The sequence below is a fragment of the Cupressus sempervirens genome, chromosome 8 (assembly GCF_028749045.1).
Source record: "Cupressus sempervirens isolate cs-2001-9-10 chromosome 8, ASM2874904v1, whole genome shotgun sequence".
Taxonomy (NCBI): domain Eukaryota; kingdom Viridiplantae; phylum Streptophyta; class Pinopsida; order Cupressales; family Cupressaceae; genus Cupressus; species Cupressus sempervirens.
The window spans coordinates 601,475,521-601,499,126 of NC_143125.1; the positions used below are offsets into that span (position 1 = coordinate 601,475,521).

The 23,606-nt window shown below is 34.9% G+C and overlaps 1 protein-coding gene across 16 annotated transcripts in view; it reads left to right on the forward strand.

Moving 5' to 3' along the window:
• The window catches only part of LOC149543864 (denosine deaminases acting on tRNA), a 195,287-nt gene that overhangs the window by 133,754 nt on the left and 37,927 nt on the right, over window positions 1–23,606 (forward strand). For 9 of the 16 annotated variants that reach the window (XR_016355702.1, XR_016355703.1, XR_016355698.1 and 6 more), the window contains one exon: window positions 1,171–1,258. The exons of 6 other annotated variants lie outside the window; for them this stretch is intronic. Coding sequence is in view for 3 of the 10 variants with exons in the window: in XM_089798535.1 (XP_089654661.1) it covers window positions 1,171–1,258 (88 nt within the window). In the remaining 7 variants the exon portion in view is untranslated. Of the gene's footprint in view, window positions 1–25; window positions 313–1,170; window positions 1,259–23,606 lie in introns of those variants that run through there. One more of the 16 variants, XM_089798537.1, reaches the window with a different exon arrangement.

Here is a 23,606-nt window from a genome sequence, read left to right on the forward strand (position 1 = left end):
TGTAATTGGCAAAATTGTGTTTCAGAAAGAAAGAAGTGAAAAATGAGGTCTATGGATTACAAAATGGGAAGTGGGACTAGCAACCGATAATGTGTTATATTGCATTAAATATCAGCCCTTAAAGCATTCTGAAACTGTCCAATGTAGAAACTATAGAATATCGAAAGGCTGATTGTCTAGAGTTGATATAATCAAGTCTTTATAGGCATTTATGTGCTTGTAGCAAGGCTTGTCAGGATCATGTGCTGAAAGGACATCTAAAATTTTACATCTCATGCAAAATATAAGTATCAAATGGATGCTGCTCCACAATGTGTCCATTAGAGTGATTATATCCTTTGTTTCTTTGTGCAAAAGTTTTTCTTGATTGTCTGCTGAGAGGACATCTATTATTTTGAATCTTGGATCCTCTGCCTTCCTGGTTCTTCTTGGTAACCTATCCTAGTTGCGAATACCTAGAGAGTTGAGGAAGGGTTTCCTTCCACAGCTTCAACTCTAATATGTAAGATTGAACTTTGAAGTGGCACTGGTGAATTAAATTAAGTGCTCAAATTTTGTATAAGTTCAACATTAGTGGACCTTCTGCTGAAGGTAATTGTAGTCCATATTGAAGGTTACATGCTTGAATCCAGGGGGTGCTAGGATTGTACACTTTAGAGGTAAGTGGAAAATATTATTCCTTTGGAGAATGCTTGAATAAGTGGGTCTCATACACCAATGTGATGTGTTGTATGGTAGTGACTGAAAATACTATCTTTACTTTTACTATTTGACCAACTTGCTGTGTCTCTGTTTATCGCTTGGCAGTGACCTAAAAGTATATCTTTACTTTTAACTTTTTACCAATTTGGGGTGTCTCTTGATGTGGCCCTAAACAACTTTCTTTAGTTTTACTTTTTCACCATTTGCTATTATTAGCACAAGACAGTGAGCAGGGATTCGTACAACCTAAGCTTGTATTCAATATTTTTTGGCAGTTGGCTGTTTTATGAGAGTTCTATTGACGCTCATCATATTTTCTGTCTTGTGTATGCACAAGAAGCAGTTTAAGCTTGTTATTCAAATGGTCACTGCATGTTATAACAGGAGGAAAAATTTGAACTCTAGAATTGCTAAAGTGGATCAAATAGAGAAAAATCTTATATTTCACATTTCTGCTTTATTTATCAGGCGGGCGCTACAGGATTCATTTGTCTCTTTGCTTCATAGATCAGATGATAATTTGCACTTTTCTCGACTTCCTTATAATGAAATGAAGGTGATTTTCTAAACCCATATAAAGGATTGATCCCTAGCCAGAATTACCCAAAATTATGTAATTGTTATGGTATATTTTTCTTTTGTTTTTAGCACTGTTTCATGTAAGACCATGTTGAGTGATGAGGCTTATCTGTAGAAATTATGTCAATAGTTTTGAGTGTTAATGCAAATCATGATGCATTCCTAATATTTTCAAAATGAAAAATAATTAATTGGATGCAATTAAGATTGTTGATTCTATGGCCAAATGAATCCTTTACTTGCTGCTTCTGAATGTGATCTTTATTCAAAATTTTCAAATTCTCACGCTAGTATCAACTGGTGCTCTTGATATGTAGTGAGATTCCAACAATATATTTGTTCTGATAAAGGGAAATCAGCTTTAAATGTCACTGAACACTTTCTAACTGTGACTTAAAACTACTTCTGGAAGGGTTGAGTGCTTGAATCTTTGTGATGCATAAGCATTACTTGGGTAGTACAAGATTTTCCATCTTGTCATGGCAAACAGCTGTTCTTGATTCAAGTCTGGTGTCATTTTCTTGTTAACTTTTATCTTCACTACATTTTTATGCTAAAAGTTTGTCCTGTGAAAAGCATCTTTTTTTTTTTTCATTTCTATAATTTTCCATTTATGGTGACACAATTGTCCTGGAAATTTTGGTGGAAGGTGCTTTCAGATTTTGATATCGAGCTGGTGAAATTTAATACATTCAAATGTAACTCTTAATTACACAGCCACATTCTCTGCTTTGTATTTGGAATCTCAATTTGGCTTCTTATCTCTGTTTCTGTTTACTTCAATGATGCAGCATGATTTATCCACACGAAATCAATAACTTTGGAACAATATTCTTCATTTTTTTTTCTTTTCTAAATTCTCACTTTGACTCAGAGTTCTCTGATGCAAAAAGGATTGAAAGTGGCTTACTGCAATATTTTTGTTACCAATTATAAATCATTGATTACCATCTATCAGCTTTTTTAGGCATTACATTTAGTATTCTGAATAAACAAAGTTTTGTTAGATATTTTCTTGGCATGCTTTAGTTAAGTATTATGATACGTTGTATTTCTGAGCTTGTATGTATGTTTGTCCAGGTGATATTTAAGCTTTGAGATTGGTCATGGCCATCACTGGGTTTGTCATGAATGGTTACTAGACATTTGTTGTATTGACACATCTTAATGGTGGATGTCCATGTATGTTAGGATTGGACACATTCGAAACATCCTTTTTCACAGATCTTTTAAAACTTACACAAATACTACTACTTTTTTGAACGAAATTGTTCCACAGAAACAAAGGTAGGATTTATAATTCCCTAATCCATATATAATTCATGCAGTGATGAACAATAGATAGTGAAATCTCTTTGGAATCTAGGAAATTAGTTATATAGTCTGTATTTGCACATAGTCAATAATAATTTAGAACATACTAGTTACATCAATTTTATTGCTATCAACAATGGGGTCTCAGACTTATGGCAGACCTCAGAATGGCTGATTCTTGGTGTACAAATCCTTATTCAAGCTGTGATGAAGAATCACCAAGCTGTGAATTTGTGAAAGGCTTCTTCAATTTGGTTGGAAGGGAAATACATTGGGATGAGAGCCCAAATCAGATGCTACCAGAATAGCTATGTTCCCACAGTTTGCTTCTACAGTTCCACGACTTTCTGTGCTGATAAATCCAGAACAGCTTCTACGACAGTGGTTTCATCTAGTAGTTGTTACACAAATTGCGGAGACAAAACAACAAAATCATAAGCTTTGAATGAATTCTTTTCTCCCATTTAACTCCTTATAAATTATCCTCTTTCTCAAAAAGCTGTGACCCCCTCAAAAATCCTTTCTTTTCTGGGGTTTCAAAATTAAATCACCCACCTAGTAATACAAACATAGATAGCTTAAAGTGGTCCACCTTTAGAATATAACAAATAATTAAATATGAATAACTTATAAACTTAAAATTGGAAGCCCATCACATTTAGTTATTATTTTATTCCCTTTATTTTAATATGGGCATGCTAGGCAAAAAGGGAACATTACAGTCCTCCCTTCTTGAAATTGCTTGTCCCCAAGCAAACACCAGACAATCCACTGCTTCACTCTAATATAAATGCCCAAACACCACAAATAATGAACATAATAGGGTGCATAAGTGACAATGTGTTCAATAAACCAATGTGATCCCACACCAAAATATAGAACTTTTCGTAAGAGAGGAAGAAGTTTGGGGACCAATCCCCGTGAAGTAACCAATGTCAATAATAGAAAAACACTCCACACACCATCTCTAACCAAAAGAAATATAACTCACAATCCTTTGAAAATCCGTTTAAGTACAAAAACGTGATTTCTGTAACTAATGGATACACACGCAAGGGTACCTTGCACCTTGTCATCACACTCACTATCCTCATCGCTGTCCACATCAGAATTCCCCTCAGTGAGATTTGCCTTACCCTTACCAAAGCACCTATGACTGGGGCCCTGAGGTTCCTTGCAATGAAAACAAAGCTTGTTTCTTCTTAACTCATTTCTTGACTCTTTTTCTCTCTTAGGAGGCATGACTTTGGGCTGATTAGGAGCCTTCACATCAGATTCATTGTCTAATTTCTGATTCCTAAAGTTCTTGTGTGATTGAGAAGAGGGTGTGACTGTAAAGTTTCTGCAAATTCTGTTATAAAATCAGAGCTTTTATAATATCTTTTAGTTGCTGTAGATAATCTTCTTTAAGTTCTGAATGTAGGAGGAGTTATCAGAATATTGAATACTGATCTGAATTTAATTGTCTCTGCAATAAATTCGTGTGTGTGTGACCATGACCAAAGGGCACGTCCCTCAAAGGGACATGACGCTATCTAGTTCGGCTCATACTACACTTCCATAAATTGGTGACCAAAGGAGATAATATAAACATTAACCAACATAACTGTTAAGTTATAGTTAGTGTTAAACATTAATATTTATCAAGAATTGCCGCCCATCCTTCTATCAAGTGTAAGGTATATAATGCCTTAAATGGTATTCAAGGGAAGTAGATTATGGTGCGGTCTGCACTCTCAGACCAGTATGATATCACTGTTATAAACTTAACAATGACTTCAAGGTCAAGAGATAACCCAATGACATCATCCAATGATTAGGCCTATCTGCCTTGACCAATCCCTTTAGTCTGTCACTCAATCCTTCTACTAAGAGCATCGTGACTCTTTTTAGTGGCATATTAGCAACCATTATGGAATTTTTTGGAACTCATTGATGAAAGTCTCCACATATCCTAATTGCTTAAGTTGGGCCAATTCCTTGTAATAAACTTCTATATCTTTTTGGTCAAAGCAAGTGATGAGCCTTTTAAAAAGTTTTTCGTAGGAATGAATCATGGCATGATCTTGGGAGAGAAGTCCATGATGCCACCAGGTGTATGCTACTCGCTCCAGGTGCATGATAGAAAACTTATTGTCTTTTCCTCTTCCATGGGCTTTAGCGCCAAGAATGCGTCTAACTTAACCCATGACCTTTCTAATATTTTGTAATATCCCTAACCAAATATTTGCCCCAAAATCCTCAACAAAATCTCCGAAATTTTAAATAAATAAATTCATGCAATGTATTTTAGATATCACTGACAAAACCTCACCAAACAACCAGATGAAAAGAAGTCTAAAAATGTAATCGCCACATTTTCATAGATAATATCACCGCATTTTCATAAATAATATCTCATTGCAGTTCTCCAGAAAAATCAGAATCAAATCCAATCGTAGATATAGTTGTTAAAAGTAAAGGATCTTCTAATAGATAAACAATTACAAATATATTTCTATAATTCAGAATCAATATGAGCAGAATAACTTTACTTATCTTCACGTATTTGTAGCAGGTATTGGAACTCTTCCTTCTTCAGCTTTTGATTGCTTTTACTGTATCCCTGTAAAACAAATGTGGTGAAATAATAATAGCAATTGATATACTGATGTGAATATAATACTGCAGGTACTTGTATTTCCTTTTGTAATATGTTCACTGCAGTTGAAGGAACACAAATATATTGGCACCTGAACAGCCATGACTCTGAAGAGTCATGCCTCTACGTGGCCCAAGGGCCACGTAGGGACATGGCCCTTCGAAGCCATGTTATAACTGTTCTTTGATTATTATTATTTTGTTGCCCGATAACACAAGGCATAATCTCCATATCATTATGAGTGCTAAGTCGCGGGTTGTAAACCCGACACAAGATGCAATACATATTACGCGGGTTATAGCATCCCGATTGAACATCTGCCAAAGATAACAATAAGCCCAGCAATAATCATCAATCATAAATAATACAAAGTTCGACAGTGATATCTGTCGTGATTCATAATACAAAGTTTTGACAGCAAGTTCTGTCAAGAGTAATGTGAATCTTGACCACTTGAGTTGGTCGATAATGCACATAATACTGTCACTATATATATATAAAACAGGGATGTATGTATATGTACATGTATGCATACATCAGTATGAATACATGTACGTATATATAGGTCTCTGTCATGTATATCAGACAGTGATGCATAGATACTTCTCTGCAATATAAGATAGATATCAAAGTTAGAACAAAAGTTTCTCATATCTCTGAAATATAATTACAAGTAATAACATAATGGAAGATTTAGATTTACTTCTCCTGACGCTAAACATCAACACTCTCTCTTTAGCTAGGGAGAAGGAAAACTTGATTAGAGTCATCTAATAAGCAACACTGAAAGAGCAGTAATTGATCTCTACTTGCACTTAAGCAATGTCTAGAGAGAACACACACAACCTCTACTTGCACTTAAGCAATGTCTAGAGGAGCTTAAGATAATCTCTACTTGCACTTAAGCAATGTCTAGAGAGGCTAAAAAATAATCTCTACTTGCACTTAAGAAATGTCTAGAGAAGCCCAAAATAATCTCTAGTTGCACTTAAGCAATGTCTAGAGAAGCCCAAAAATAATCTCTACTTGCACTTAAGCAATGTCTAGAGAAGCCCAAAAATAATCTTTACGTACAAGATCGTCACCTTGTAAATAATTAAAGATTACTGAATATGTCCATGAAAGATCGTCACCTTTCATAACAAATAAAATAGAAGAAACAAACAACTCTTTTATTTCAAAAAATTTCTATTACAAATAATCATACCAAGCCTTTCCCTGAAATATTTCAGTTTCACTTTAGCAAGAGGTTTGGTAAGAATATCAGTTGATTGATCATTAGTACATATATATTCCAATTGAATAACTCCTCGATTAACCATATCCCTAATGTAATGAAATGGAATTTCAATGTGTTTAGAGCAATTGTGAAACACAGGATTAGAGGAAAGCTTGATATGGCTTTGATTATCACAATAAATCACTGTAGGCTTCAATGGTCTTTTGAAGAGATCTGAAAGTAACTTTCGGAGCCATACTGCTTCTCTGGCACATAGGGAGGATGTAATATACTCGACTTCAGTAGAACTCAAAGCCACAGAAGTTTGTTTTCGACTAGTCCAAGAGATCATGCCAGATCCAAGATTGAAACAGTATCCTGAAGTACTCTTGCATTCAATAGAACTTCCACCCCAATCAGAATCAGAGTATCTAGTTAGCTCAAGATTAACTTTGTCATATTTTATTCCCATTCCAATAGTACCCTTGAGATACCTCATTATGTATTTAGCTGCCTGCAAATGTATCCTTTTAGGTGAGCACATAAACTAACTCAAGGTGTGAGTTGCATAACAAATGTCAGGACGAGTATTAACCAGGTACATTAAGGATCCAATAATCTGTCTGTAATAAGTAGGATCCACATCTTCAGATTCATTCATATCATCTTTTAGCTTGTGTAAGTTTATCTCCATAGGTGTAGCAGTTGGTTTGCATTCCATCATACCAAACTTGTTTAATATGTCAACTGTGTATTTTCCCTGATTTAGTATAATGCAGTTGTCCAGTTGCCAAATTTCTAACCCCAAGAAATAGTGAAGTAACCCTAGATCCTTCATTTCAAATTCAGCAGAGAGATCTTGTTTACATTTTTCTATCATGTGTTCATCACCTATGATTAATAAGTCGTCAACATATAATACAAAGATGACCATATCATCACGTTCTGTTTTGAAGTATAAATTAGGATCAACTTCATTCTTGGCAAATCCTAGTTCAAGTAAATAATTATCTATTCTTTCATACCAGGCTCTAGGAGCCTGTTTAAGACCATAAAGTGCCTTTTTCAATTTACAAACATGAGTTTGACAATCAAAGATACTAAACCCTTCTGGCTGTTCAACATAAACTTCTTCTTCAATCTTTCCATTGAGAAACACAGTTTTGACATCCATTTGATGTACTTACTATCCTTTAGATGCAACAATAGCTAGGATTGTTATGACTGAAGTATATCTGGCAACAGGGGCAAAAGTCTCATCATAATCGATGCCTTCCTTTTGAGAGAAACCTCGGGCCACAAATCTTGCCTTGTATTTTTCAATACTGCCATCTACAGCATGTTTAATCTTGAACAACCATTTAGAAGAAACAACAGATTTATCTTTAGGTCTTGGTACCATATCCCAAACATCATTTTTCAATATTGAATTATATTCTTCAATCATGGCTTCCTTCCAAGATTGATGTGAAAGTGCTTCTTTAACATTTGCAGGTTCAGATTTTATGAGTTCAGATAATAGAGCAACATAGTAGGATTGATTTCTAGTCTTTTTGCTTTCCTGAATTACATCATCTGGTTCAACTTGATTTTCAGCTAACATCTTTCTAGCCCAAAGAGGTCTCTTCTTATTGTTAAGGTTGATGTTTTTAGATTCCGAGTGATTTGAGATGTCAGAGTTTTCCTCCCTCTCGATTTTTGTACCTTGATCTTCTTCTGAAATAGATTCTCCATTATTACTAGAAGTCTTGAAGGCGGTGTCTTCTTTAAATATGACATCTCTACTAATCTCAATAGTTCTTTGTCCAGGAATGTAGATTTTGTACCCCTTTGAAGTTTCACTATAACCAATGAATATCCCCTTCTTCCCAGAAGGCTCTAATTTGGTTCTCTTTTCTTTTGGAATGTGAATGTATACTGGACATCGAAAAATTCTTAGATGACTTAAATTTGGTTTAACTCTGGTAAATGCTTCTTCAGGAGTGATGTTTTCCAATATAGAGTGAGGACAACGATTTTGAATGTAGACAGCTCTATTGGAAGCTTCAGCCCAAAAAGAGTAATGAAGGTTTTGATCATGTAGCATGGCCCTAGCTGATTCAGCAATGGATCTATTTTTTCTTTTAGCTATTCCATTCTGTTGCAGATTATAAGGTACAAAATACTCCCTCTTAATCCCAATAGAAATACAAAAGTTTTTGAAAATATCAGAAGTGAATTCACCCCCATTATCAGACCTAAGGATTTTGATCTTTTTGTCCTGATTGGTTTTTGACTACGACTTTAAACTCTTTGAATTTGGATAAGACTTCAGAAGACTCCTTTTGTTTTAGAAAATAAATCCAAGTTCTCCTAGAGTAGTCATCAATGAAGATTACATAAAATAGACATCCATTTAGAGAGGGAACTGACATAGGACCACAAAGATCTGTATGAATCAACTCGAGTATGTTTTTAGATTTATGAACACGATTGGGAAATGAGTGTTTAGTGTTTTCCCTAAGGCACACCCTTTACAAATACTTGAGTGCTCTAAATTAAGATTTGGAAGACCTTTTACAATTTTATTTATGGATGCTAAAGCTCGAAAATTAAGATGACCTAATCTTCTATGCCAAATTTCAATGGAGTTTGACTTATTTTTACTGAGAGTTAAGTTTAACTCTGGGTTTTGAAAATTACATAGTTTATAAAGACTTCCATCCCTAACCCCTATGGTTATAGCTTTCTTGATAGAAGAGTTCTTAGTCCAGGATAGAATTTTATTTCCTTGAAATGCAATGTGGTACCCTTGATTAGCAAGTCCAGAGATTGAGACATGATTTCTTTTGATCCCTGGCACATAAAGGACGTTCTTCAGTTGCAGAGTGATATCAGAATTCAGTTGAATAGAACATGTATCAATGCCTTTAATTGGATGAGAGGAGTTGTCTCCAATAGTAACTTCTTCTGATTCATGATTTGTGAGAGTTTCAAACTTGTCTTTAAATCCAGAGATATGGCGAGAAGCTCCACTGTCTAGGATCTAGGTGTTGTGATTAGAGTTTAACTCACTTGGGAGAGCTACTATAAATGCATAATTTTCTTTGTTTGTCTTCTCATTATTCTCTTCTTTAACTTCTGCCAATGCTGCTTGAATTTTCTGTTTTTTAGGACACACATAGTAGGAATGACCAAGCTTATCACATTTGAAGCATCTTACTTTGGACCAATCTCTATGTTTGTGGGATTTGTGACTTTTATTATTTTCCTTCTTGTTATTATTTTCCTTCTTGTTATGTTTGAACTTTCTTTTCTTATTTGATTTGGAATACAAAGCTTGGATGTCACCATCTTGATTTGAAATTAAACCTCTAGATGCTAATCTGGACTCCTCTTGAGTGCATTCATTTTTCAATTGATCAAACTTTGGAAGTTCGGGACAGGAACTTAAATCTCTAATGAAAGTTTCCCATGAAAGTGGAAGACCTCTAAGTGCAATCATACTCAATTCCTTATCATCTATTTGATTTTGCATAGTAGCCAATTGATCCTTTTAATTTAGTAATTCTAAGGAAGTAAGATGTGATTGATTCTCCATTTTCCATTTTGATGTAAAGTAGATCTTGTTTCAAAGTGAGCAATTTACTTGTATTATTAATTTCAAATGTACTTTGAATTGTAGTGAACATATCAAATGCAGTTTTGAGATTTGCAATGGAAGGAAGTATATGATCTTTAACTGAATCTATGATTATTTTCATTGCCTTATTATTGTGCCTTTTCCATGTTGCTTTCTCAGATTCCTTTTTAGGCATAGGTAAATTAGATTCAATATAATTTTCTATTTCCATCTCTCGTAGAATTATTAAAAGCCTAGTTTTCCAAGATGAAAAATTTGAAGCTCCATCTAATCTATCTTCAATTCTTACATGGTTCACCACCTTTAATGCCTTTTAAAACTTTTATTTTTCCTTTAAATTAGGCTCAGAAATTAATATTTGCAATGGTTTTCTTATCAGTGTAGCTCTAATACCATATTAAAAGTAAAGGATCTTCTGATAGATAAACAATTACAAATATATTTTTTTAATTCAGAATCAATATGAGTAGAATAACTTATCTTCACATATTTGTAGCAGGTATTGGAACTCTTCCTTCTTTAGCTTTTAATTGCTTTTAACGTATCTTTGTTGAACAAATGTGTTGAAATAATAATAGCAATTGATATACTGATGTGAATATAATACTGCAGGTATTTGTATTGCCTTTTGTAATATGTTCACTGTAGTTGAAGGAACAAAAATATATTGGCACTCGAACAGCCATGACTCTGAAGAGTCATGCCTCTACGTGGCCCAAGGGTCACGTAGGGACATGGCCCTTCGAAGCCATGTTATAACTGTTCTTTGATTATTATTATTTTGTTGCGCGATAACACAAGGCGTAATCTCCATATCATTATGAGTGCCAAGTCACGGGTTGTAAACCCAAAACAAGATGCAATACATATTACGTAGGTTATAGCATCCCGACTGAATATCCGCCAAAGATAACAATAAGCCCAGCGATAATCATCAATCATAAATAATACAAAGTTCGACAGTGATATCTGTCGTGATTCATAATACAAAATTTCGACAGCAAGGTCTGTCAAGAGTAATGTGAATCTTGACCACTTGAGTTGGTCGATAATGCACATAAACACTGTTACAATATATATATATATATATATATATATACATGTATATGTATATGTATATATATACATGTATACATGTACATATACATATATATACATGTATACATGTATATATATAATGTATATCTACATATACATATATATACATATATACATGTACATATACATATATATACATATATACATGTACATATACATATATATACATATATACATGTACATATATATATATACATACATATATATATATATATATATATATATATATATATATATATATATATATATATATATATAGATAAAACAAGGATGTATGTATATGTACATGTATGCATACATTAGTATGAATACATGTACGTATATATAGGTCTCTGTCATGTATATCAGACAGTGATGCATAGATACTTCTCTGCAATATAAGATATATATATGTATATATACATGTATATATATACATATGTATATATATGTATATACATATACATATACATATATATACATACATATATACATGTATATCTATACATACATATATACATGTATATCTATATATATATATATATAAAACAAAGATGTATGTATATGTACATGTATGCATACATTAGTATGAATACATGTACGTATATATAGGTCTCTGTCATGTATATCAGACAGTGATGCATAGATACTTCTCTGCAATATAAGATAGATATCAAAGTTAGAACAAAAGTTGCTTATATCTTTGAAATATAATTACAAGTAATAACATCATGGAAGATTCAGATTTACTTCTCTTGACGCTAAACATCAACAATAGTAACCACAACAAGATTGGATAATAGAAAAGATGAACCTCGAATACAATGTGAAACACCCACACGATGTCTCCAACAGACAATGGGTTTGCACCCACTATCCAAGATCGAGAGGGTTTCTGAGTTCTCACCTGCTGAAAGCTAAAGCTTTCAAAAATAACTCTCCAAGAGAGAAAAATGAAATGCAAATCACCAAACTGGGTAAGTTGAAAATGAGCACCCTCTTCCCATTTTAAGAAAAAATAGGCATAGTCCCCTTTCTGTTTCTTTATTTCCTTTTTTATATAATATCTTTCACCCATTTAAGGAAATAAATTGCTCATAGATAATAAAGTAACATTAACAATATGAACTTAAGTTTTGGATTACGGTAAAAACAACTTTTGAGGGGACCTGAAACCTCATACAGAAAAAAGCAAATAAGATATTTGAAATAGAGTCCACCAGGTTTTACAAGGACCTGGAACTTACAGTATCGCCATAAAGCCCAAACCCAAGTTTTACAAGGACTTGGAACCTAATAGTAGCAGATAAACAAAAAAAGATGGACAAAAATAATAGAAAAAACATCTAGCAAACAGAGCCAGGACCAAAAACTTGGACCAACAACTAGAACTTGTAGCAAAAAGAAGAAAATTACAACTCCTCCACAAGATTGCTCATACTTGTTCTATTGTCGTCACACAACTTTGCATCCGAGATACAACTATGTACCTCAATCAACTCCTCATCCGAAGAAATGGAAGCCCTTGCAGTATGAATCTCCTCGCATGTCTTAGCTTCCACCTCAATACTAAGATCTTGCAAACATTGATCCTGGGTCCCATCTAAAAAATCTTCGGAGTCATCACTCAATATCTGACAAGGGGTGTCATACCCGGTGCAACTCATAGCATCATCCAACAAATCATCAGAGGTGTCCATACTATCTACATCCCCACCACTTGACAGAGCCTCAACTATCGTCAGCTGACTTTGCACACATGACTTTATGCTAGGTTGTGAATCAATCAAGCTAGAGCATGAACCCACATCTACTAACTCCGTTTTAACTGTTACTTAAATTTTGCTTGTGTAAAATTTAAGTATGAAGACAAGTATGAAGACAGAGAAAGTGCATTAATGCCATTGATTTCACACAAGAATGTCCTTGTATTATTCATCAAAAGGTAGATACAAATGATATTTACAACTGGTAGAATGAAATGAAATACTGAAAGTAGTAAGCTTCTCTCACACAATTGGCTGTGAGAGTAGCCTTGAGATCTAGTAATATCTATCTCTATTCTACGAAAGTGCATAAACATGAAAGAAAGAGCATAGAATGAGAGGGTCATAGGGCAACAGTCATTGCTTGTAATGACTGGTCATATTGCATTGCTCCAATCCTGCTTGGCTATTGCCCCGAACTGCATTTTATCCAAGTCTCCGTGTCCTGCATACAAAGAAGATGTGTTAGATCCAATGGATCTAAGCAATGACGGAAACACCTCACCTCATACACAAACATTCTATGCTACTGTCATGACATGTACTCACATAAAACAAAAACATATACCAGCAAAGAGGCAATCATCATTATATCAAGTTTTTATTGCTAATATTTTTGCTTCCTGTGCAGAATCTTATCTCTAATAGGTATGCAGATATAACTGTAGGCTTCACGAGGGTTATTGAGTCCGACGTGCCTATTAGAAATAAGACCAAAATAGCTGATCAAAAGATTGAACAAGTGAAGAAATAATAAATGCTGTAGTTAGAAATGCATATCAGTAAAAGTATAACAGCAGACAGATTTTAGCATTTAAAAGGGAAAAGAACATAGCTGAGCAATGGTGGAAGGCCTCAAGAAGAAGCAAACAACTATTTAAATGCTTTTGGGTATGACAAAAGAGATGGAAGTTTGATGCTACATGAGTTGTAGGAATGGAACGTAAAAATAAAGTTCAACAATTGAGGAAAAACAACATAAGTGTTTTAATATAGAGGCTTTTATAACAAGACAATTAAGAGGTAAAGCTTCCATAACAAAGGATACAACAAAAAAAAGCTACAGAGAAGGTCATCAAGATGCAAAGACGTGATTTTAAAATCAGAAATTCAAATCTTTCTTTAACCAAAGAATGAGAAATTACAAGCTGGAGGTTCTCAAGCAATACATGTTCAAGCATGAACCACAAGGAAGATTTTATTTGTTTTCTTGAAAAGATAGAACAAAATTCTACAGAAACAATTAATTTCTCTGTGTGTGCATGAAGTTATGTCACCAACATGAAGGATGGGCCCATTTCCAAGGCCGTAATAGCACTATTTTCTGCAGAAAAATGACACTGAACAATGTGCAGGAATCTTTTCCAAAGAAGTTTTGCAGACATAAAAAACATCACGCTCAACCAAATAGTGAAGCAGAACCCATGAAATATGTCTAGAACCTAGTTTTATAAGCATACAGTAGGAATAATATGAGCTCGATTCCAGTTGCAAGAGGATGATAAAATCTCAAAGAATGGTGCTGCTACAGGAGGTCATGAGGAATGGAAATCATGTCGCTAACTGATTTGCTACAAGCCGTGTTGCCGATATGAATGCAAGTATACAATAGCAATATTGAAGGTTTGAGCTGAATCACAGTGAAGCAAGGGAAATCAAATATTTCATTCCAGCTTGCAACAATAAAGGAAGAGAGCTCATATATAGAAATGAAAAAAAGGGTCCAGATCCGAATGAATTAAAAAAATTGGAAGAAAATGTGTATTAAAAGCCACTTATAGCTGCTTAGCTTAGCCTCCACGTAAACCACAAAGGGCTCCATTTCAGAGAAAAATACCCAGTCATTGTAGCATGAATGAACTCCAGAATGGCATTAAGAAAGCCCATAAAATTAGGCAGAAAAAATGCTCCAGTATAGGCTGAATTGATCCACAGCAAAACTTCATACCAAATACTGTGATAGCAGCAGAAGAAGAAGCAGATTCAGCTTGTGCTTTTTGCCATTAAAACTCCAAGTTTCTCCAACAAAATGACGGCATGGGCAAGATTCATGAATAATCAAACAGATTGACGCTAAATTGCAGGCTTAATCAGCATGAAAAACCAAGTAAATTGTTGAAAATTCTCTATTAATAGCAGCTAGGGTTTTGTTGCTACGACCTCTTCTTTGCTCTCTTCAAATTCTTCAAAACATGAAACTATTGAATGCAAGATATCCTTTTTTTTGGAGATTTTTATTTGTTCCTCAATGAAATTGTAATTTCACTTCAGGTCCATTGTGTATTTGGAGACATTTTTATTTAACATAGTTATATAACTTTATCAATTTTAAGTTAAATATTACTATGTTGATAGAAAATAAAATTAAAATATTATTCTTCTGTTCTATTTATTTCTAATTGTAATCATTATTATAAATCAACTAAATAATAATAAATTTTCAATACAACAAAATAATAATTAAGAGGGAACTCTGAGTTAATTTAACATTGAGGTAATAAGTCATTGGTTGACTAAGTGAAATCGGGAAGTAGTGGTATTTTAATTTAATGCCTAAATTTGAGAGGGTGGAGTTCAATTTAAATTGTAAGTTGTAGTAACTTGCTAGTGGTGGCGTCTTTATTGCCACGTGTCATGGAGGTTGTGTTAGACTTCAACTCTTAATTGATGACTTTTCAGTCATTTTAGGAGAGATTCTTGAGGCTTTTAGATTTCTCTTTGAGTTGTCATCATGGAGACTTGGTAGAGGCAGAGTTTGAGGGACATTTGGCATCTTTTTGGAGTCTTGAGAGTCCTGTTTTGGACGTTTTCCTTCTAGATTCGAGTTGATGATTCCTATTTTGCAGAATTTGGTTAAAGGAGACGTGATGTTATATACTTCTCATTTTTACAAGAGAAGTTCTCTCTTATGCAAGTTTGGCTCTTGGTGATTTTTCTCTATCCTTTCGGCATATTTTTGCATAATTTTGTAATTCAGTTTATGATATTCAGAAGCTACATTGGAGACTCTTTTGGCATAATTTTTGTCATCTTCTTGTCATTTGCAGAGTTGTGTTTGTGTGATTTGATCAAAATATTAGTGAAAGTGATATTTTCCTTTGAGTTTTGTCTCACTTTTGTACCTTTTCTGTGATAAATGTATGACATAGATTGTAGGTTGTGTAGAGTTGATGTAATGTGTTCTCTATTGTAAAAGATTATTCTTTTTCCATTACTGAGCAGATATCCATTCCAACCTTTCTGCAAAATATTTATGTGCATGCATGTGGTAGGCAAGTTGTGTGAGTTTGAAAATTGTTTCATAGTTTTCAAGTGCAAAAGTTATTTGAATATCACAGATTTGAATTTTAGGTGCATCACCATAGGTTTAGTTTCCTTTTCCATCATCTTTCTATCCCTTTCCCTCAAAAAGTTCTCATGATTTTTTGTGAAGCATCTAATACGAATTGGCCTAGAAACTGAAGGTCTCACTTCAACTGCACGTCCCACATCAAAGTGATTCCCATGTTATACCAGAATTACTGAACTCATTCTGTTCAGTACTGGGTGCAATTTATGGTACTTAATAGTAACACCCAAATCACCAACATCATAGTTGGGTGACTCTATACTTGCATCGGTCCTACCTGAGGAAGCAACTGCCTCTTGCACTGGAGTAACACTACAAGAGCTGACATGTAAGTCTCTAATAATAACTCCCTCCTTGAGATAGTCTGAATAGTAATTGACAACTACAACATCACTTGCCTTTGAACTAACCGTAGTGACTACTCTGGGAGCCTCAACCTGCTGAAGCTCAGTGTTGCTATCCACCCAGGGCACTGACACATCCACGTACGTGTGAAATAAGTCCATCATCATCATTGCGGATAGAACTAGCAGGTGTTGTACTAAATATAGGTACATCTGCATCATGGACTCCTGTCGTAGAAAACTCAAGCCTCCTTCCCGTTGACCTTCTAAAGGCGGAAACCATGTACCTCATGGCTCTTTCAACTGTCTCTGGATTTGACAAGCTCTCAACCAATCTCTACTGATGAAGCTTAAGTTTCTCCATACTTTCTTACAAAGCATTCATTTTCGTGCCAACTTCCTCATTACTCCATAGACTTCTAGAGCTACCAGTCCTCCTATGTTTGTCCATGGCTAGAAAATGCTAGAGTGTTGGTTACTCCAAATAAAATAAAATAAAAATTTCCTACCCATAGTATTGGAAGAAACCACTCTGATACCACTGTAATAACCTCGCCTGGTTATAGCTTCAAATCTTCCTTTACTAATAAAACATTTGGCATTTAATTCAACATTTGGCAAACAAACTTCAACAATAGTGTAATGCAAAAGGAATTTAATGTTTCTTTGATAAGGCAAATGAATGTGTTGCTTGTATATTAATTTCTCTTTGGAATTTTGAAAATTAACAATGATAATAGAAATCTAATCAATTTCAATTCTGCCAACTTAGTTGATATAGAGAAAACACAATTCTATGATGAACTCATTCCAAATTCAGATTGCATACAAGAACCTATTCTAGAATTATTTTGCATGTTGTTCAGTTCCAGGATGTGATGTTCCCAAATTCGTTTAACTCCAAAGTAGACAAGCACTATAACACGATAGACAAACAAGGTGATGAACGACTGGGCCAAGATGATGTACAGACTGTGTTGGGTGCTTGGAGGTTGTATGGTGTGTTCCTTGGAGGCTGTACGGTGGTGTATGAAGGGTCGTACAATTGAGGGAGTAGTTGATGGCTGTATGAGAAGGCAATATGACGTGCGGTGAATGGGGCTATGGCCATACAGTGTGCTTAATGCTGGCCATGCAGTATTAATAGGAGAGGGCGTACGACTGGGAGGCCATACAAAATGCAGAGAGGAAGATGCTATGGGGGCCGTACTGTATTTGTCCTGAGTGTTGTGAGTAGCGGATGGAATATGGAGAAAGAATGGTTTTACATCTATACTTAACTATTAATCCCGAATACATCAAATATTGCCAAACAAGAATGGAGATCTTGAATACGAATAACCTTCAACTAGTATTTGCCAAAAGATGCTGCTCCGATTTGCCAAATCTAAGAAAAGTATTACATGCGACAGAATAGGGTGAGTGTTGAATCCCACCGAAACCGACAAGACCAAATAGGGAAGATCTTTCACTTCTGAAATGGCGAACAACAGAGAATCCCAACAGAAATTCACAATATAGAGAAAATAATCCAAATTTGCATATCTAATGACTACCTACAAGCTATGCATAAATACCTGTTGGGGAAAACTTTCCGAGGGTGTACAAAGATAGCTGATAGTGACACAAACTATGGAAACAAAACAAAAATGGGTCCGAGATATATTAAATCAATCGTCTCGTTAACAATAGTTTGATTAATAACCTATTTTATGACGGGGATATTACACAGGATGAAATATTAAGACTGTGAGCACCTTAAACTCCAGCTGCAACTAAATCTGTTCCTTATTTCCAAGAAATCACAATATTGTTTTTGCTATAAGAATTCATAAATGTTAATTAATATTGAGAACCTTGCATCTACCCCTTACTGGATAATTTGCAACAGTTAATTGCACAAGCAGTATTCAAAATTCCCTTTGCAAACCCTCTCACTGAATATTCATACTGAATATCTATATTTAACAATTCATACTTATATGCTAACATTGAAATAAGGAGCAATTTGATTATTAATTTGTAGTAATATGAGGCAATAATGTGGCAATAACAATTTAAAAAATTTCATCCCGGTTCCAACGAGCTATGATACTGAGGTGAACAACAAACAACACCAACAAAAATAAGAACCTCATCGTATTTAGATGAATAATACACCCATCTTGCAAAAACAACTGGAGAAGTATTAGAATCAAAATCTGACAACACCAAAGTGATCCTAATGATGAAAGACGATGAATGAAATTGATGGGGTGACTTACTATAAATAGACGCTCCCTACAAGACGCTAGAAGCCCGAAATAAAAACTGAGAGCATCACACAACTCCTCTAACTCAAATGAGTTCATCGAAACCAACAATTTGACTTACTATAAATATCAAATGGAGCCAAAACACACCATAGGCTGCTAAAAAGCTTATAACCCCACAATTGAGACCCTCAAATCCCAACCAAGCCAATTGCAGGAACTTACTAAAAATAGGGACATTACATTTACCCCTAGTTTTTTGTGTCTAAAAAAATGCAAGAGTTAAACTTGAGAGTACTCGCCCAGCGAAAAAAATGGAGATTACTCAGCAACTCGAGGAGTACTCGAAAAGTTCTCAAACCATTTCAGCAACCTCCTAAAGGAGACCTTCAACATTTGAAATAGGAGCTGTGCTCAATCTAGTCCTTCTACTTGGTCCACTAGTCATCTGGGCAGGGATAGGGGAAATAATTTCCTCTTTGCTCCTCCTGCCAATGCTAGCCGCTGCCGCACACATACTAGAATTTATCCTGTCCATATGATGGCGACTATCCTTGACCAATTACCTCATCCCAGCTTTACAGGCAATCAATTTTTCAGGAATATCCCCGACTTTACCTTCAAGCTTGGTTCTTTTGGTTGTTTCATTATCCAAAGTCTTCTGCAGATCTTTAACACTTTTTTAAGGGCGATGATTTCATTATAGAGCCAATTATCTACCTGAAGAGTAATGTCCGCCTTCAATTTGGCTTTGTTAAGAAACATAAGCTTGCCACTGATATTCTTCTCCCCATTCACCTTATCAACATTGTTATCCTCGGGATAAACGGTATCAATGTGAGCATCTTCAGGCATAGAGTCCTTTTCCCTAGCTAAATCCTTTTCGTCAGTGTCATTATTTTGTGTAGTATCAACAATTTCTGACTCTATATACTCATCCTTTTTAGTATCCATGGGTTGCTCCTTCTCATCAACTTCAATGGTAGGCGTTTTTTCTTTCTTCTTGTCTTTGCCCTTTGAGGAATTCAAAGAGACGTCTTGTTCCTTATTTCCCGGGTTCAGAGAACCCACATTGCTCCTCGTACCGCCAGACTTAACCAAGGAATCATCTTGATTACCCGAATACCCATCATTGTTCGAGCTATAATCTCCACTCTCCGTTTCTACCTCCTCTTCTCCATTGTTCTTTGCTTCCGAGGTGCCTATATCGTCTTCTGACATTTCATTAGGTTTGGCCTCTAGTTTGCCCTTGATTTTGCCTTCACCCTTAGTGTTTATAAAGTCACTTTATAATAAATTAGTAAAATCTATAGGCTTTAAAATCTCTAATCAGATGGACTCAGATATGCATATGTGATAGCTCGTTGGAAACATCTCGACAAGATGCTCCTAGTCCAACCCTTAAATACCAAGAACGCCAAGCCTTTTGACTTACTAAAAATAGAAGTGCTTGGAAACCCCATCAAAACAACCCCAACCGGCTAGCAACTAAAACTGCCTAGGCCAAACATTGCTTTGATCTCATAGAGAACTTGGTTTGAACACAGGACCAAGGCAAAGGGCTAATTGCGCAACAAAACTCACTCGCCTAGAAAAGGGGACATGACATATTCCTTTAGTTTCTTTGAAGGTTGGTATAAATTTTTTATTCATAGCATCCTTATAATTCACAGGCTGAGTGACCTGCCTAACTTGACCTTGAGGTCTCATGTATGGCCTTTTTAGATGTTTTCTAGCCTTGTTTTTACGTTGTTCCATGAACTGATTTAAGAATTCGTAGGTTGAGTGCCTTGCATAACTAGACCTCAAGGTCTTATCTCTAGCCTTTTGAGATGATCTCTAGCCTTGTTCTTACACTGCTCCAGAAACTGATTTAAGATAATAAACTGCCTTACATCAGCCGAAAGTTTCATGTATTCATCTTGAGCCATCATAATATCATCTATGATATGTGTCTCTTCCTCCTTTACCTTTGGATTTGGTCACCTTCCGATTTGACATGGTAAAAAGGTTGGACGTAATGGTAGATCAAACCTTGTATCCATTGCCCTCACAACACTTGAAGCTTCTTTATCTTGGTTCCCATGTTTGGCTTCACTTCTACTGTGTTGACTATAGACCTTATTGATTATGTATGATCAACTCTCAGTTGTTCCATAATTGTGAACGTTTTGTCTTGGAATTGTTTCTATTTGGTAAAAAATTGTTAGGAAATCATTGAGTTGGTTGTTCATATCCCTAGGTGAGTTTTCCTCTTCTTTTTCCCATCCCTGTTTCAATTTGTGTTACATACAAAATTTTGACCTAATTTAAAATATAGTCGTTGAGGTTCACATGAAGTCAGTTGACAGTTAAATTGGTTATAATCCTGTGAAATGATAAGATGGTTAATCATTATAATTATTTATCACGAATTCATGAAATTGAATGGGCGGTTAGCCGTTATGATTATTTATAACTTGTTATGACAATAAAATTTAATTACGAAGAATCTCCTTGCAGGAAACACGTCGAAAGGGTGGAAGCATTGTTAGAAAAGAATTAGGCATAGGAGCATCACCATCACTGGGTAGATGGGCTGAGGACCTAGCAACTCGAAAACAGGATACATCTGTGGGACCCATATGAGCTATTTAAATAAATAATTTAATCAAAATAATTGAATTATAAAACGTACCTCAAAAGAAGTTAAATAATCTTTCATCATATTATATGTCTATAGATGTGCATATAGATATAAAAATGATATGGCACCAATATATTTTAATAATTTAATATTAAGTGATGTTTGAATGTACATATATAAATATAAGATCATAATAATATTTGAATTATAATAACATTCAAATTATTATAATATTCGAACTATAATCTTCCAAAACTATTCTTTCCATTTTTATATTCCTTCTTTTAATCGATTAACACTTGGCATGATAAATCAATTTAATATTTGGCAATTCGAATTGTCTTATAATCTTTCCAACCTTTTTATTTTCTTTTCCCTCTTTATTTCTCTCCTTTTTAAATTCGAATTAAGGATGTATTCGAATGGCTTTCTTGATAACCGATGGGATCCAAGAAGTCACGGTTTGGCTCTTTAAATGGAAGTCGTGAGGGAGGCAGACAAAGATACTTATTCTTTTCTCCTGACTTCTTCCTGTTTTGCATTTCAAACTTCCTTGCTCCATACCCGACTGCTCCTTATTTTATCTATTGCCGATACCTGCAATACTGTCTATGGAAGCTGTGAGAAGAGGGTAGGGATCCTTTTCAAAACAACTGACTACTCTACTTGGGCCACGTCTTTCAGTATTCACTTTCGCCTTATTATAATACCCATACTTATATTTTATGAGCCGACTTCCTCCGCTGATATAAATCTGCATTCTTCTTCTCATGATTTCATACAATCAGACTTTCTGCTGGAAATCCGTGAGTGTTATTTGAAGCCGAGTGTAGTAGACGGATACTATATTCACACCTGAACTCCTCACTATTCAAGCAACTCGCTGTATACACCCTGCCCTACAAGTATTACTGCCTACGAATAATAGATCATATGCATTATGGTAACGTCTTCAAGCAACTGGAAGGTAGCTGATTTCAAATCAATTTGCAAGTTTTTAGACAACTTCAAATTCTTACCAAGTCATGTGTTAATCTTTTCAACTTGTGATATACCAAAGTTTTAAATCATTTTTCCATAGCAGCCTACTAGACTCAGAGACTTCTTTCCCTTCCATGAATAAGTTTTGCTGAATATTCCTTGTCTTTGTTATTGATTGTTCATAGCAGCAAGTTTCAACATTCATCATGATGATAGCTAGTTCGATATCTTGTTTGAATTTACAAATTGAACATCTATAATTCAGCACTGTGCATGGCAAGTGAAAGCCGAGAAAAACATAGTTTGGATCCATAATCATTATGCCAATAGATATTAGAATTAAACAATCAAATTCTGGAATCTTTAAAGAACATATTCACGTAATCACAGATATTGAAATGCTGGAGGTATGTAATCTTCTTGAATAATTGACAGAGTTGTTTGCTCTGGGATTTCGAACACCTAAGACTCACCCGGTTGTAGAGCCAAGGAAAAAGAGTGGAGAGGTGAGAGAAAGGAATCTGCAATATTAAGAAAATAGAATCAGATATGGCATACAATGTTTATCATTTTAATATGAATTATTTAATAGCTCATGCATGATTCCGTTTAATGTAATCTCCTGCTGTCAAGGCGAGGGGTATGGTTGGATACCAGGTTGCTCAACTGATGACAAGGTGGTCCTTGTCTATTCCAGGTAGGAAGGGTCTTTCTTGTTAGAGATTGTGTGGGGATATGTTATGGTCCAAGGTTGGGTGGTTAAGCCCCTGACAATGTTTCACCTCTCCCAAAGTTGTCAAACGTACAATAGACACAAATAAGCTATATATTCCATTGGTTACTAGAAACATGTATTTCTACTTTTATGATTTATATACAAGATGAAGGTAAGATTAATTGAGTTATTTTGTACTTAGATGTGAGAGATAGATTTATGGATTGATTTAGATTTATATGAATAATAAATATGAGCATATTTTCTAATCTTGAGTTACTGCCACAGTTAAGCAATTGGAAGGAAATGAATGATACAGTGGTATCTGAAGCCCTAATTTAATACAATGGTATCTGATGCCCTAAATGATCCAATGGAGATTGAAGTCCTAAGTGATACAGTGGTATTCAAAGCCCTAA